Raw genomic sequence first — 17,753 nt, forward strand, 5'->3', positions numbered from 1 at the left:
GAAATAGAAAAAGATTTTGGGGTCATTGTAGACCACAAACTGAATGGTAGCTTGCAGTGACAAGCTGCGGTAAACAAAGCTAGCAGGGTCTTGTCCTGTATTAAGAAGGGGATGTATTGCAGGGACAAGTCTATTAATTGTGCCTCTATATAGATCGTTGGTTCGGCCACATCTGGAGTACGCGGTCCGGTTTTGGTCGCCGGTACTGAGAAGGGATGTCCTTGAACTGGAGAGAGTCCAGCGGAGGGCAACAAAACTAATTAGGGGAATGGAGGACCAGAGCTATGAGACAAGGCTTCTGACCTTAAACATGTTTACGCTGGAATTAAGGAGATTAAGGGGGGATATGATTTTCATGTACAAGATGTTCAATGGTGACAGCAACATTGGCAACAAACTGTTTGAGATTAACTCCATTACAAAGACTAGAGGTCACCACCTAAAGTTGGTGGAGAAAAAATTCCAGCACAATGGGCGAAGAGGGTTCTTTACAGTAAGAGCGGTTAAGGTCTGGAACTCACTGCGTGTAGTTTTTTTTCTTGAAACGTTTGGACAATTTCTTGAGGGACTGTAATATCCAGGAATACCAGTATCCCTAAGAATGAGATGATGCGTGGACCTATATGGGTTGGACTTGATGGACGTATGTCTTTATTCAACCATAAATACTATGTAACTATGTAACAATCTGAAGGCAGGTAGAGAGCAGTTAAATTCCATACTTGAGATTAAGCCCATGCCAATATAGGTTTGAGTTCCTGGATCAAGGAACAGCTGCGCATTCCCACCTGGTTGTGTACATAAACGACTTCTGCCCGATTGTCCATCCACAACCAAACTGTTTTGTGGTGGATTAGGGGAGTGAAGGTCAATAGGGCCTTGAAGCCTGCACTCATTTCCAACACATTGGATGGGAGTCGGTCAGCTTGGAAGGACCGTTCCCCCTGGGCTGCAAGGTCTGCATAGTACGCCCCCCAGCCCGAATGGCTTGCATCCGATGTTATTATTGTAGGCTGTTCGGGCTGAAAATGGTGATAGTGAAGAAGATTTTTCTTGTGTGTCCACCACCACAGTGACTTCTACATCAAATAAGTAATCACAATTTTCTGGTGTAGGTTTACCATGTCCCATTGACTCAGGAAACCTTGCGGGAAGACCCTCATTTGCCAGTGTGAACAATGGACCATTAGATAGCGATCCTAAATGGTTCAGGCACTTGTACGCTAGCATCCACATATTTGTGTTGCGGACTTTGAGTTGAATGGTGAAGATCTTTTCTGACAAAAGGGCTATTGCGTTCTGAGTGGTATCCAGAAGAGCACCCATAAATATCAGTCTCTGGGACGGTATGAGATTTGAATCTTGGAAATGTATTGGGCAACCGAACTGCTGAAGGGTTGAAATCAGAAGATCTTGATGTGCCTAGATAGTGTGACGACTCTGGGCCAGGAGTAGGATATTGTCGAGGTAATGGTTCGCATGAATGCCTCAGTCTGATAAGAGCGATTAGTAGAAGAAGTACCGTTGTCAAGGTCTGAGGCGCTGTAGAAATACCAAATGGGAGACACACAAATTGCCAGTGGAAGTCTACTATTGCAAAGCGGAGGTATTTTTTAAAATTTTGATGGATGGGTATATGCAGGTATGCATCTGAGAGGTTGATTGAGGACATCCAATCCCAAAGTTGAATTGTAGGGACAATCGATTGAAGAGATTCCATGTGGAACGTGGGGACTCGAATACATTTGTTCAATCTTATTAGGTCCAAGACCGCCCTGAGGTCTCTCATTTTCTTCTTTACTAAAACGAGAGGTGGATAAAAACCGGAATATTGCTCTTCCTGTGGAACCGGACAGAGAGCTCCCTTCTGGAGAGATTACGTACTGAAGAAGCAGAGTAGCTTTCTCTCGGGAGAATGTAAGACCTCTCATGAAAGACCATTTGTGACCGTGCCTGATAGTGGCAGAAACCTAAGGTTCCCTGATCTGATCTTATCAAACATTGGCAAAATTGTGAAGGCGGGCCTCCACCTAAGCTGGCTTCCTGGGCGGAAAAAAGATGTGCCCTGTTTGGCTATCCTGAGAAAAGTGGATTGCGTGCTTCACCATGCTCTGCGGTATTCTTTAGCAGGTGTGTAAGAGCGCGGGTCCTTGGATGGATCACCTGCAGCCTTTCTGTTTGCCTTGAAATTTATAATGGCGGATCTTCCTGTTACGGTAAGAGCCCTGACTTGCTGCCTGTGACTTTGGAAATTGCACTATCCAACTTTCCCACAAAAAGATTAAATCCATCGTAGGGAATGCGGCACCAATTGGATTTTGAAGACAAGTCCGCAGATCAAGACTTCAGCCATAATTCTGGATACGAATAAACCGGCCGCGGGTTTACAAAATGCTGGCGCATGCGCAGAACCGCTAAAAGAAAACCACCGCTATGACAGAATCTGGCAAAAACAATCTGCACACACGCTTCCGAAGGAATAGACCGCGCCTGCACACTACCACCGAGACCATGCACGGGGATGAGAAGCATTAAAACAGGAATTAAATGGCCGGGCGGCCCTAAGGGGAGCACGCGAGAATGGACAGAGGAAGGAACAAAGATAGAGGTAGGGAAAGGGTCCCGAGGAAGTCAGACATCCTAGCAAAGGGCTGGGAATTAAATCCCTTTTACCAAACGCAGACACCAGTGGGCTACTCTGGGGGATACCTTATTTAAAGGTATATAAGCAGGGTCTTCGGAGCAGGGGAGACTGACCCTGACTGGTGAGCCACAGTAAATCGGTTAGTAAGGGTTAAAAAGTAAAAAAAGATCCTTAAAGGAGAACTATGGGGTCAAGGCTTTTCCCCATAGTTCTCCTTAGGGTAACGGGAGGACACAAGCTAGCGTCCTCCCTTCGCCCTAAGCTCAGTATACCGAGATGCCACAGTATGCAGCGAGCTGAAGCGAGCTGCAGCTCGCGGTATACTGAGACGCCGCAGCTGAAGCGGATCCCGACAATTATGTCTGGATCTGCCCAGCTGCGTGAGTGACAGCTGGCTCTGCCTATCTAGAGGCAGCAGAGTCAGCTGTACCTGCCCCCTCCCCCGTCCGATCCGCCAGCCAGCGCTGGCGGATCGGAGCGGGGAGGGGGAATCCAGCCCCTCCCCTGTCACGGCAGAGAGCTGTGACAGGATCGAGAGATGAGCGAACGCCGGTATGTGTTCGCTCACCTCCCGATCTACTGAGCCGACCTGTGACAGTCTCATTGTCACAGGTCGGCTAGAACTATGAGGTGAGTGAAAATCACTTACCTCATAGTTCTCCTTTAAGTCATGTATCCATGGCGAGGACAGAAAAAAGAATGCAGCCCTGCCTCGGGAAGCTAAATGTATTAGCCAAGTGTCCTATAGAGTTAAGGAGGGTGGAACTTAACCCATCGTGTGCTGCCATGAGGCTCCAGCAAATATATATATTCATACCGATTATATATGTATACTGGCAATCCCCCCAACAAAGTTTCCAGGCAGGCAGAAATGTCTGCATGCACTTAGCTAGTGCTAATCTTTATATAACAGTCCATCTGACAGCTGTCATTGATGAATGGCAGCAGAGGGAGCGACCAGAATAGAAAAGGAATCACAAACTCCACCTATCAGCTGTTGAGCAATGCCAATACTCATGGTGAATTTGCAGTTTGCCAGGGAGCTGACGCTACTTCTATTCTCACCACACATGTGCAATTTCAAAAACTATACCAGTGTGTGCCTTCTGTTCAGACAGAGGATGACGTCCCTGAGACCCTTCACCTGTGATGATCTCTTCCGCTTCAACAACATGTAAGGATGGGGAGATATTTGGAATAACTGTTTGTAAAATCTTTTCCATTCAAATGAGCACTAACCCTAAAATATAAGCAACTTCATATATACATAACCTGCTAGTAATATTTGCAAACAGATTGGAAGATTTATTAGTGGTTTCACGTAAAAAGGGCAGATTAAGTTGTATTGGTGAATTTTATTTGCAGCTTTCAACAAATATATGTGGTCTGGTTTGTGTTTGCAGTGAATGTTGCAAATCATGATTGGTGGTTTTGCCACGAGTATTAGATCAGCCCAATGCACTATGCTTTGATTTTCTCCATGCAAAGCTATTTATATAAAAGTATTTGTAACTATATAAGTTATTATATTGGACATAATATATTTATTATTGTCATGTAGTGTGTTGCTCCTTGTTCTTAGCCACATTTGCCTACACAAGACTTTCTAGTGACAGTTGGTGGCACTTTTTGCCATTTTCAGGCCAGAACAAGCTGTAGATAAATATTGTTAACAACAATGTCACTCAATTCTGATGAGCATTTTAATTGATTTATCCAAGTTTCATGAAAGCTATTTCATTCACCTTGAATAGGGTCAGGAAGGGTTGTAAAATGTTATCATGCTGTTATAACTGGCTGAGTAATGGCTTTACCAGCCTGTAATACCCAGACATTACCAGGATATATTTCCATTTTCAGCACTGTGATTTTTTTGAATGCCATTTACTTGGTCATGCAGCACTGTACCTAAATAAATGTTGTACCATTTTTGAGACAGATAGTGCTTTCTTTTGGTGGTATTTAATAAAGACATTTTTAGTATAAAAAAGAAAAAAGACCAAAAAAAATAAAGCATATCAAAATAATGCCAGGATCCCACGAAAACTCCCCAAATTACCCTTTTTTTTGAAGAAATGAAGAAACATGCTGTTATTAAGGGAGATAAACCATAGATCAAGGTAAACTATAGTAATGGTGCAACAGATACATTAACAGGTCTATTCATAAAACTTCCACCAGGAGTATAGCAACCCTACATGGCACTGAGGATTATAGGTGATAGATTTGTAAATAAACTCCCTAAATCAGGGTTGGGCAACTCCAGCCCTCCAGCTGTGCTTTAACTGTAAATCCCAACATGCCTCTGGGAGTCATGCCTGTAACTGTCAGGCTTGCAAGTGCCTCATGGGACTTGCAGTACCACAACAGCTGGTGGGCAGGAGTTGCCTACCTCTGCCCTCAATGTACAGGCCAAACACAAAGGGAGGAGGAGGTGAAGGGGTTAATGTACAGATTACATACAGTGGGGGGGATGGAGATAAAGATATTATTGTAGAGTTGTGCAGGATAAGGAAGGTGAAAGGGTTACTATACAGGTCACTGCAGAAGCAGCATGGAGATTAAATATACAGGCGAGGAGGGGGTGAAAGGGTTAGCAATGATCCCACAACCTCTGCGGCTGCTTTTGCTGATTTGGAACTAATAAATGAATTAATTCATTAATTTACTAGTACTTCTTTCCTTTCCTTTCCTTTCCTTTCTCTTGTAAGAGGAGGGAGGGGCTTACCAATGTATGCACTACACCAGGGGTCAGCAACCTTTTACACACCGAGTGCCATTTTTGCAACCATCAGACAACCGAGTGCCATTGAACAATAGTGCACCATGGTATTAGCAAATTTCAGTTTTTGTACTCATAGTTGTACTGCTAATAATAAGTTAAACTCACTAATTATTTGAATGTGTTTATCTTGCCGTTAGCAGCACAACTGTAAGTGAAAACATTTTATAACTATTGCACACACAAAATATATTTACATGTACTAAAAAAGTAAACTGGACTTACAGTTTTAGTGTGATCCCTGTTTCTGTATTATCTTAAAACTCCAGACCAGCCCAGACGCTGCACACACTACACTGTGTACATTTGTGATCACTGTGATTGGTCATGACAGCAATCACGTGGTACAGAGACACTCAGATTGACTGTGTCCACGGTGTCTGTGAACTAAGTCTTTCAAGGATGGCTTAGTTCACAGCCATTAGCAGGCGCACTGCCCACTTGAGGCTGATTTCTGTTATGCTGTTTATAGATGGCATAGCAGAAATAAGCATACAAGACTTTGCCATTTAAAGAAGAAGTATTGGGAGAGGAAAATATACTTTTCTCAATAGTTTGAGCTGGCGGGTGACACTGCAACTGCCACATGCCGGCTCTATACCGTGTTTCCCCGATAATAAGACACTGTCTTATTTTTTTTTTTGCTCAATAAAAACACACTAGGTCTTATTATCGGGGTAGGTCTTATTTTTTTTTTTTTTTATGTACAACAATCCACACTTATTCATGTACAACAGTCTACATGTATTCATGTACAAAATTATGGTGATCAGGGCAATCAAGGGCGCTGTACCTTTCCAAGAGCAATTTGCTAACCAATCGCTGGCCAGAATGAGCGAAGCGCACTTTCACTATTGATTCCTCACAGGCGGAGTGCATTTGGTATCACTCCGACTGTGACAGGAGCCAGTGCTATTAAGGAGGCATTGGGCTTATGCGGCTCTGCTCCCTCCGGTGCCGCCTCGCTTCCTCTAGCGCTGGCTTCGTTGGCACCGCTGATTCTCTCCCGCCTCTCTTCAAGTTCCCCCTTATGCCGCTACCGGCCCTGGGAATGGTCACAACTAGGTCTTATTTTCAGGGTCTTATATTTTAGCAATTCCCAAAAATAGTACTAGGTCTTATTTTCGGGGTAGGTCTTATTTTCGGGAAAACAGGGTAGTTTGAGAACTGGTGGATCACAAACCACTGATCACGCAGCTCACTGTCTTCTCCATGAAGAGAACAGTGACTGTCAGTCACTACTGCCCACAGGGGTTCCCACTCCCCTCTCTCTCTATTCCTCCAGCGCTCATTGGAGGGACAGATTGGGGTAGGGGGCGGACACAGCTGGCTCTAGCTCTAGAGAGGCAGAACCAGCTGTCAATAAGGCAGTGGGGTGGATCTCAACAATATTGTCAGGATGGCTCTATGCTGTCAGAATATAGTTGGCAATAGGCCGCTATTTGCTGAGTTTTGAATCACAGGAAGACATTAGTAAATGTACTCATGTGGCCCAAAAGAGAACTAAGGCCACAACAAAGTTTTGGCTTTAGTTCTCTTTTAACCCCTTAGTGATGGAGGGTAAAAGTAAATGATAATGCCTGAGCCCATGTTTGCAATTTTGCTTTGTGTTATTAACATTGTAGATATCTTTGCAACTACTTTGTATATCCAGGTGACATATCTTGTTTTGTTCAGGACGAATCATGTGTGGTAAATAGTAATAGATATCTCCATTTTTTTTTTTTTTTTTTAATCTCCATTTTTATCATCAAAGGAAAACCCAAAATAGTAAAAATAAATAGCTTATGCTGGAGCTGTATTTTTTCCATTACCATGACACACCACCAAAAAACTCCAAAAAAATGTCTCCTACTCCTGATGTTTAAAGCGATGCCACATATTTGTACATTTTATGTTCCTTGTACCCGTAGTAGGGCCAAGAAAAAATTGTGTGCATTTTCCTTTTTTCTTTCTTCTTTTTTCTTTGAGCCCTTAATATTTATGTCCTCTCCCAGCATGCACCATTGGCCATGAACTAGTGATTGGCTAGAGGGACACACCTATTCATAACGCATTATTGGATGCTCTGCTCTGTGGTAAGGTCACACTCAGCAGCAGACAGATACAAACGTTAACAGAGCTTAGGGGAAACCAAATGAGCACAGACTATAAATTTGTAAAACTGGATACAGTCCAACAGAACTAAATTTAAGCAGTCACCCCACTTAGGTCAACGTGGTTACAAGTATATGCAATCACGTCGACGAAAGCCCACCCCTGTGAAGCGTGTGTAGCGGAACTGGAAAACTAAATTAGGCTTTAAAGATAATAGTAAAATACATCTAGTAGTAAGGTAATCCTGCAATACATGTGAAAGTGCCAAGTTCCTCATGCACATATAATGCAACAATAAATTACATATTGGTGAAATATGTAAAAACTCAAAAGGAAGACAATTCAATTTAGCAGACCCACACCCAACTGTATACAGTGCAAACTAGTCCATTTATGTTTTCTCCAGTCTGTGACTTATATGTATGTAAAGCCTATACCTTTTTTGTAGTTTTGGATAGAATGTGGAAGGATCAGGACCTTTGTCTTGTTTTATTACTACCTATGTCCTTCCTGGGAAGATTGATCCTCTCTATTGGCCATGGTTATCATTGTCTGTGGTATAGAAAGTGATGTTAAATCTAAATCTAAAGTTGTCATAGAAACAGGAGGTAAAGGGAAATCCTTAAATGGGGACACCTTTTCTGGTGACAACTATCTAAGAAGGGAATACATACTGACATTAGAAACACACGCAGGCATGTACACTGGTATAGTATATACAGTAGTTACATTTTATTTTGAAGTGTGAAATTTGACAAGAGGCTCCCATGGGAGAAAAAAAAATTGTCCAGTGGCCCCAAGTGAATTGAGTTTGAGACCCCTGCATTAGATGATGCTGGACATCCTCCAGCCAGGAAATAAAGTGTGCTCTATCAGACTTGTTGCAGCTTGTAATGCACAATGTGAAAAGTTCTCAGTGTGCAGTGGAATCAGAGTAAGCTATTTTAGTACAGGGGAGGAGCTGTACAACTGTGCAAGACTGAATAACAGACCTTTTAAATGAGCCTTTGGCACTTCACTAGCTCCCTACTCTTAATGTATGGTCAGGGGTTCTGCTCCATTTATAAGAAGCATGTGTATATATTTTTAGCAGTTCACTTGGCTCATTTTTAACATACCATCTGTATAAGTTATTTTTTTTCCCTTTTATTTCCACAGAAACTTGGATCCCCTCACTGAAACTGTATCCTTCCTGAAATTCTTGCACAATGGTTCTATTCATTATAAATTACAGAGAATGCAGTGTAAAGAACCTTAATGTTTAGGGGATTATAATTACTTCATTTTGTAAGAAAATGTTTATTTTCCTTAATAAAAAATACCAGTATAGGATTCCTTTCTATTTAGAGTATCTGTCACACTGGCCAGAGTACTGCATCATTGCAGAGGCCCCTGGAGGAGAACCTATGGGCTACAGTAAGTACTTGTTTAATTTGTGATTGTGAAGTCAAAGTGACTTGATTAGTAGCAAGTACAAATTCATGAGTCATGAATGATAATGGTGTTAAAGAACAATTAAACCATTGCGTTTTTTTGCATATATCTACTGGTAGCAAGCAGTAGATATATGCAAAAACATTTTTAAAAAAGTTACCAAAAAGGTTAAAACTTACCTGTGTCTCCGCTGCGCGCTCCAGTCCAAAGATCTGAAGATTCTTGGGCGGCCACAAAGGATCATGGGGTGGGCGCATGCGCACTAGAGATCTTCGTTCGGTCGGGAGAAGAGGAGAGACACAGGGTAAGTCAATGCAGGCAGCCCAGCAGACAGGAAGACACAGCAGTCAGCGCTGGATCAGAGATCAGCATCAGCGCTGGGGGGACTCCTGAAAACTACTGGAAAGAAGAAGATGATCGGATCAAGAGGCATCATTTAAGGTAAGTCCTTAAAGAAGCATTGGGGGGAGGAGTTTAGACTTTAATGTCACTTTAACTAAGTTATAAGCAGTCCCTTGGCATGCTGAAATCAAAATGTTACAGTTATTGTCTGGTGGGTTGAACCTGCTGGCTTCTTAAAGTAAACCTGTATTTTTGTTCACCTTACTTGCCCCACCAAGCTGCCACCAAGCTTCAGAATATGACGAGGCATGTGGCTTACTCACTGTTATGTGAAAATGCTGATGTGTGGCTTACCGTTTGGCAAAGATTTTAAAGGGAACAGGCAACATGACTTCTCCTTTAAGAGTTTTTATGAAGAGTAATCAGCTGTTACAATCATTATTTTCCAAAAGTCAACACCATACAACAAGACACTTATAGTTTTCAATCTTAAGGCACAGCAATAATGCAGTGCTTACTTACAGGAGGTTGCATGAAGCTTGCTTCCTTAAAGTAAACCTTTACCCCCTTTCACTAAAAATCATATCAGCATGCAACTTTGCATGCTGTTGTAAAGTAATCTTGCATTGCATAGTAAACCAAACATATTTCTCTTTTACTTACAATTGTTGATTTTCCATTTCCTGGTCCTCTTGGGCATCAGTAGTGATTTACAGGTTAACGCTTCTGCCTTGCATCACTCAGGGTCCCTGGTTCAAATCCCAGCCAGGTCACTCTCTGCAAGGAGTTTGCATGTTCTCCGGGTACTCCAAAAAACATGATGGAAGGTTAATTGGCTCCTGTCTAAATTGGCCCTGCATGTATGCATGTGGGGTAGGTGATTGTAAGCTCCATGAGGGCAGGGGCTGATGTGAATGTGCAACTATGTAAAGCACTGCATACATTGTCAGAGCTACAGTATATAAATATCAATACCATAAAATACCAATAATAAATGAATAAATTAGTGATGTAATGTGGCCAAGTGTTGCATCCTAGGAAGGTTACATCAGCAGTGCATTGCTGGGAAATCTCACAAGATCTCCCCTGATGTGTGGTCACATGTCCTAGTCACATGTGCCAGAGTTCCAGGAAGTAAAGTGAGCTATATTAATCTGCCCTTAGTAAAAAATGGCCACTGTAAGAAGACTGGGGAGGAAAAGAAAAATAAAGTATGCAAAGAATTAAAAGCAGGCAATTATTTAAAAGTATCTGTTTGTAGATTGTCATTACTAAATATTTCTAAAGGTGTATTTGTTGTCATTTAAAAGATAAGGGTAAAGTTCCGTTTTAAGCGTGCAACCATAAAGCTCCTCAGTGGCAACTTCCCTGTGCCAGATCAGATAGCTGAAACTGCTATTCGTATACTTCCCATCTTTTTTAGATTAAAAAGAGGGACACCTTCCAGCATAATGTCTTTAAGCAATGGGCACACCCTGCAACGTCCCCAGTTATGGAGACCATTAAGAATTTTGTATGCCAAAAATGATTGGTTAAGACCAAAACTGTTTTTTTCTCTGTTACTTTTCCATTATACTGTTTTTTCTAGAGGTGCACCGAAATGGAAATTTTAAAACCGAAACAAAACCGAAATAAAAAAAACTGTCAGGCCGAAACCGAAACCGATACCGAAAATGTTTTTTATTTAAATTTTTTCACATTTTTAAAATATTTTATTACTTTTTTTATAAACTTTTTATTTTTTTTATATTTATTTGTATTTATTAATTCATTTTTTATAAATATTTTAATTTTTTACTTTACTTTTAGGGGTTTCGGGGAAGTATTGGGGGTCTAAACAGACCCCTGATATTTCCCTTTTAAAATAGAAAAAGAGATTTAGGACACAAAGTCCTCTATCTCTTTTTCTGTATCCCCTGTTATCAATGAACAGGAATCCTCTATGAGTGTTTCTGTTCATTGATAACATGAGGATATGGTATGTTTACTATAACTACAACTATGAATGAACAGGAGGGGATGTAGATCACTCCCATTCATTCATAATTGAGGATATAGTACACATACCATAGCCTCAATTATGTACAAACACTCAGCGATCACTGATCGCTGAGTGTTTGTAGCCTGCTCTCCTCTCTGACACACACTGTCACAGGAGGCTGATCGAGCGGTGCAGGGAGAGCTCAGCCTTCTGTGACAGCGCGGCCTGTCTCCGCCCACACACCGCTCTGCCGGACTGTGATAGGCGGCCGAGCGGTGTGGGAGGAGAGACACCGGCCGTTGACAGCGCTCTCCTACCGCAGCGCTCGGCCGCCTGTGACACTTTCTCTCTTCCCCGCTGGGACACACACGGGGAGGAGAGAAAGCAGGGATGCGACGATGTATTGGCCGAAACATGGCACTTTCGGCATTACTCCAAAAGTGTCATTTTCGAACGATACGTTTCGGGGGCCGATATATTGGTGCAACCCTAGTTTTTTCAAAATACTAAACAAGATAATTAAGAGACAAGATAAAGATTTTAGCGCAGAATAACAATTTTGGTAGTTAAGTAGTACACTTTCATGCCCCAGACCAAAAATAGGAACAACTGAGGAGGAAAGAGGGACAGAGGTATTTGGTTCCAAATGAGGCACAATCCCTCTAATTGAGGGACAGTTAGTAAAGTATGCTATTGGCGTACTTTCCTTTGACTTCAGGCCACCTCCAAAGGCGTCAAATATTGTCTTTATAACAGAAACCTGTCCCTTCCACTAGGACTACCTCCCCCTCAAAAATGTTTTTTTTAACCAGACACAATTTCAGGGACAAAACCTGGGAGACAAGAATCACAGACAGTAACCTGACAACTATATATCTATATGTTTTAACTTCTAAATACATTTGCAGGAGTTCATTGACCCGGCTCAGGAGACTGTAATTAGGAAGGTAGAGAGGTGATCAGTTGTAGAGTATTTTGTACTTCCTGCAGGGGTCATGTTGAAGGGTTTGTATAAATATCTATATTACATAAATGTTTGCTTTGCAGTAATGGGGAAAGCAGAGGGCTCTATGGCTCGAGAAGAGTGGCATGGACACGTCACTGCAGTATCTGTGGCACCAGAATTCCGGCGCCTGGGCTTAGCTGCCAAACTAATGGAACTTCTGGAAGAGATTTCTGAGAGGTGATTATGACTTTATCACTATAATAAAGTGTTTTATCTCTACTGCACTCCAAACTTCTGCTATGCTTCTTCCTCTGCAGGAAAGGAGGATTTTTTGTAGATCTCTTTGTAAGAGTCTCAAATCAGGTCGCATTTAACACATATAAACAGCTGGGATATAGTGTTTACCGAACAGTAATCAAGTACTATTCAACCAGCAGTGGTGAGCCAGATGAAGATGCATATGGTAAGTAATAACGACAAGGAGAAAAAAAATATGTTTAAAGGAAACGTATAGTAATTTTGTAAAACAAATTTTCATTATTACAGACAGAAATAAAAATAGTTAGTTTGGTATATATAAAATACTACAAAGTTATATTATATAATTCTCGCTATAGCCAGTAGGTGGAGCTCTTGTCTTATTTTCACATCATTGGCATGAGTACTTTTTAACTGAGCTGAAGAAGCCCATTGTTTTCAGAACTCAAGTGAGTAATCAGAGCAGTGACTCCTCCCTTATACAGCTGAGTCTTAGGTTTCTATCCAACACAAGAAAATGCTAAACAAACTGCTGTGCCACCTCATTAGATGACCTATAGTGCTTTGGAGGATCCTGTATAATCTATTAAATGTTTATTTGCAATACAAAGAACCTGTGGATTAATGTTCAAGTCCTGTGTCCCTGTGCCATGGGAACATCAAAGCTGAACTTCAGGGAAAACAAAGAAATATACCCTTGCAGTGAAGCTCCTCCTGCACCACAAGGTTAAACACCCTTTTATGCCTAGGCTACCAGGAAAATTGATGCTTACTTACCTAATTTCTCACTCCTCCAGAGGTTGGCGCTCAACCGTCTTTCTGCCTTGAGGAAGGGACCCTGCGCGACCCCGAAACGTCGGCTCTTTGGCGTCACTGTGACGTTTTGTCCATTAAAAGGACATATTCATCTTTATTATTGAGTGCTGGTGATTTGCATTTGTGTTCTGTGTTTGCATGGCGCCATCCGTGGTTATCATTACGAGCACCACTTTGCTTTGGCCGGGACCGCTGTGAGGTGTGTGGAGGGCTCCTCCATCGATCTACAACCGTTCTCCCTGACACTCCTGGGTGTGGGTGGTCCCTCAGCATCCTTGCATACAATGCAGGACTAATGGCTCTGCGTTGTACTTGATGACATCAGAGTGCCTGAGACCAACAGAGAACCTTCAGGGGGACGTTCCTTTAGTGCAGGGGGAGCCTGGTGGAGCAAGGAATTAGGTAAGTAACAATACTTTTTTCTGGTACCCTAGGCATAAACAAGTAATTAACCCTTGTAGTGTGGGAGGAGCCCCATTGCAAGGGCATTATTTTTTTATCTCTGGAGTTCAGCTACTCTCCTCATTTGAGAGCTAGAAATACACACATTGCACTCTGCTAGCAGACAGACTATGCCATCACTGGAGATCTTTACTAATGAATGAAACAGTGTTTGGTGTGGCCAATCAATGGCAACCAATCACGGTGATCACATGGAGGCCGAAGGTTCTTTATCAAAAAGAGGTGGCTTCTGTTTAATACTGTAATTAATAGCATTGACAGTATTTAAAGAAAATAATTTGTTATGAATATGAAAAAAATAAAGATATTTTTTACATAAATATATTTTTCACATTTTTGTCAATATAAATGAATAAAACATTATATGACCTTAAAAACAATGAAAACATTATTAGAAGATTAAACTTAATATTGGGAAATGTCCTTCATGGATAATAAAAAAAAAATGAAATGGCTGTTTGCACAATATATGCTCAATTCTGAAAGAAAAGTAGTTCTCTGTAATGAGTTTTACATTACATGGACAGTGCAGGTTAATAATAACAAAGGGTTAAAGATCTAGAAGCATTATATGTTAATCAGAGGAAATCTACGGGTCTATTCATTAAGCTGCCGAGGGCAGCCAAGTGAACAACCGACCCCAAGTGAAGTGAGCCGAACACTGTTCGGCTATTCACTTCAGGCTGGTACGGCTGATTTCAGCCATACATCGGCTGAAATTAGCCGTACATCAGCTTGCTTCACATGGCTTCGGGTCGGCCGAACATGCTCAGCATGTTCGGCCGACCCGAAGTGCAAATGCCGAACAGCAGTGAGTGTATAGCCGAATGCTGCTGAGCGGCATTCGGCTCGGCTGTTCTGCTCGCTCCCTTAAAGGGACCGAGCAGAACAGAAAAATTGTTAAAAAAGTTTTTAAAAAAGTAAATAGAAAATGATTGTGCAGAGCTAGCAATGACAGCTAGCTCCGCCCAATAGTTTCCTAATGTCCAGCGGCTCTGCTACCGTGAAAAAAAAACAAAAAACTCTCCCGGGCGCTCTGGGAGCCTCCCGCTCCCGGCCGCCCAGGAGAGAACCAATGCTTTTTCTTTTTTTTCGTTATTCTGACACGGAGCGATGTCAGAATACAAAAAACATTTAAATACATTTTATCCCATTGGAATGCATTGCTACATTCCTATTGGCTATTTCAATTTGCAATAGTCAATAGTAAACTAGCAATGTACCCGCCCTCTGCTGATGGACCTGATGGAGAACTGCAGCAGAGGGCGGGTACAATGCTAGTTTACTATTGGCTATTCCAAATTGAAATAGCCAATAGGAATGTAGCAATGCATTCCAATGGGAATTATTTTTTATATTCTGACATCGCTCTGTGTCAGAATAAAGAAAAAAAAAGAAACAGCAGTGTTTCTCTCCTTGGCGGCCGGGAGCAGGAGACTCCCGGGGCGCCAGGGAGAGTTTGCTGTCTGGAGATCAGTGTCCCTGGTTAGCAGGTAACCAGGGACGCTGATCTCTCTACAAGTGGCCTTCAGCTTTCAGCGCGCCTCAGCCGAGCCGATGCATATGCGTTCGGCTCGACTGAGCCGCTCGGCCACGTTTGGGAGCTGTACGGGCTATAGTGAATAGCCCGTACAGCACCCCTTCGGTTCTACTGAACCGAAGGGGTCCTGAGGCCGCAGCTAGCCGAAGGATCAGGCGAAGCTACGGCTAGATCCTTCGGCAGCTTCGTGAATAGACCCCTTAGTCTGTCCTTAGTCTTTCTATGGGGACAAACAAAGTCTCCCGTCACTTGGAAATTGAGAGGTAAAGTCGCGAAGGCCTGTTACACAGGCACATCTAAAAGGTAAGAAATATTTTCTGAAAAGTTCTTTCTCATTATGCTGTGTGACTAGGAGCACATAACAAACATGTAGAGGTGGCCTTCTAAAATCTTACTGCAAAAGTGTAAATACACTTTAAATCTTTATACTGCACATGCTTACATTTTATAGCCTTCATGTTAAGAAGTAAGCAGTGTTTCTTAATAATTATCAAATTTAAACTGTATGCATTTTTACAGATATGAGGAAAGCTCTATCAAGAGACATAGAAAAGAAGTCCATTATTCCACTTCCTGGACCTGTGAAACCAGAAGATGTCTATTAACTTCGGATGCACTATTTTTAAACTTGGAGAATTACTTACAGGAAAATGATTGACTATTTTTTGTAACATGTGTATGTAAATGCAACAAGTCAATGTAAATAATAATGTTAACATGAGTTACCTTTTTAAAATCTTTTTTTTATTCATTTACGTGTAGATTGGGCCATTCCATATGCTTATGGAAATAAGGTAATAGGCAGTCTGGAAAAAATACACCCTCCATACTATGTAGATATATTAAATACTTTTAAATATTATTTTTAAATACAACATCTTTTAATACTATTACCTTTACTGTGGAAAGGTTAATAAACTGAATTATTACTATACAACCATGTGTTATTTAAATGCATTTTCTGCTGTCCTTTTTTGGATGTTGAAGTTAACACAGGTTTACTACACTGCAACTCAATTCACAAATACTTGATGGCGAAACATATAACATATACCGCTATCACAGGATGCAACATGAGATCCAAAGTGGCTCTGCAGGGGAGTACATAAATGTCCAAAAACTAGAATTCCTAATTCCTGTCCTCGAAAAGCATAGTTAAACATTTCACCATCTGTGGTGGGTTGACCATTGTTAGGCCAAACCACAGTCCCAACAGATGTCTTCATTAAAAAAAAAAAGTGCAAAATCCAGCTGGGAGAGCAGCCAAAGACGACAATGAGCCTCTAGACACTGAAGCAAAACTCCCGGGTCAGGGGACAGAACATGAAGAATTACCTTGCCACACTTTTACAATACATTTGCAATGTTTTCAGCAAGCTTCAAGCAGCTTTTTGAAAGCCTTTGAAGTTCCCTTCAGTTTGGATGTGCCAGCTGTAACGTTAAACAAGCTGCCAGTGAGCTTTTAGCAAACTGCAGCATTATTTGTAGCAGTTTGATTACAGGAACAGCCTGCATTCCTATTAGGATTAATACCATAATTTGAACTACATAAAACTCCAGTCTGCCTATTCACTGGTTTTGCTTGTTACAATGCTATTACCCTTGATAAATGATGTTGCATAACACCACAGGCACCAATATACAGATCAATAATAATAAATTGTGCACCCACTATCTGATTATCTCTAGAGATGTGATGTACTTAAGAATGATATGATGAAGTAGTCCTTGGGTTGTGATCAGAGGTGAGGAACTCTGCAGCATCAATCTTACGAATGTTCCAACAAGCTGCAAACGCTGTGTGCCTATATGCATGCAGGGGTGTATTTCCTAGCAGCCTTCATGTATATTTCTATGTTTTCCATTCACTTTTGTCAGTTTGTCTTGCAGAACATTGCAGGGGATGACCTGTATGACACAACCTTCCAGTCACTCTACTGAGGCTCCAAAGTCCGGTCAGTTCACCAACCCCTGAAGAGCTTGTAATTTATACAGCGGAGCTGCGATACAAAGAAATTGGTGGTCAGACGGAAACATCAAGTGAGCTGCATCTTTCTGCACCTCTCCACCTCTTTGTGGTGTTAACAGGGCACATATAAAACAATTGTTTCTATGTGCCCTTGGGGAGAGCTGCGTTGGTCAGGTGCGGAGTCATGCAGATCTCTGCACATGGTGTGACTAACCCCTAAGCTAGTACTTTACCTCTGGGGATAGGAACTCTAAAATAAGGCTTTGTACCCTGTTTTAGGTCCCAGGGCTGAAGTTAGGGTTGCCACCTTTTCTGCAAGCAAATCCTGAACACTCTCCAAAATGTTTTTTTGTAGGAATATACAGGAGAGAGAGAGGAGAGACAGCCACTGAAGAACTTGGTAAAAACTTGGTAAATTTGGTAAATGGGCCAAAGTATATACTGTCTGTCAAAATGTAATCAATGAGAAAATGTTTGGGGGA

The 17,753-nt window shown here is 41.7% G+C and overlaps 1 protein-coding gene across 1 annotated transcript; it reads left to right on the forward strand.

Annotated features, from left to right (window-relative positions):
• Positions 1 to 3,765: 3,765 nt before the first annotated feature.
• LOC108786291 (N-alpha-acetyltransferase 20-like) lies at positions 3,766 to 15,907 on the forward strand. Its single transcript, XM_018555547.1, has 6 exons — positions 3,766 to 3,818; positions 8,682 to 8,706; positions 8,849 to 8,939; positions 12,328 to 12,463; positions 12,544 to 12,689; positions 15,822 to 15,907. Exons 1-6 carry the CDS (start codon positions 3,766 to 3,768, stop codon positions 15,905 to 15,907), a joined length of 537 nt encoding a protein of 178 aa, XP_018411049.1.
• Positions 15,908 to 17,753: the final 1,846 nt, after the last annotated feature.

This window comes from Nanorana parkeri, unplaced genomic scaffold, assembly GCF_000935625.1.
Source record: "Nanorana parkeri isolate BGI_ZX_2015 unplaced genomic scaffold, ASM93562v1 scaffold11, whole genome shotgun sequence".
In the NCBI taxonomy this organism is placed as follows: domain Eukaryota; kingdom Metazoa; phylum Chordata; class Amphibia; order Anura; family Dicroglossidae; genus Nanorana; species Nanorana parkeri.

What these genes read in the sequence shown, in the direction of transcription:
- LOC108786291 (XM_018555547.1), top strand. Translation starts at nt 3,766, where the DNA reads ATGACGTCCCTGAGACCCTTCACCTGTGATGATCTCTTCCGCTTCAAC. An exon ending in CTCTTCCGCTTCAACAACAT is followed by an intron (nt 3,819 to 8,681) that starts GTAAGGATGGGG and finishes TTATTTCCACAG; the next exon opens with AAACTTGGATCCCCTCACTG. An exon ending in GCCAGATGAAGATGCATATG is followed by an intron (nt 12,690 to 15,821) that starts GTAAGTAATAAC and finishes GCATTTTTACAG; the next exon opens with ATATGAGGAAAGCTCTATCA.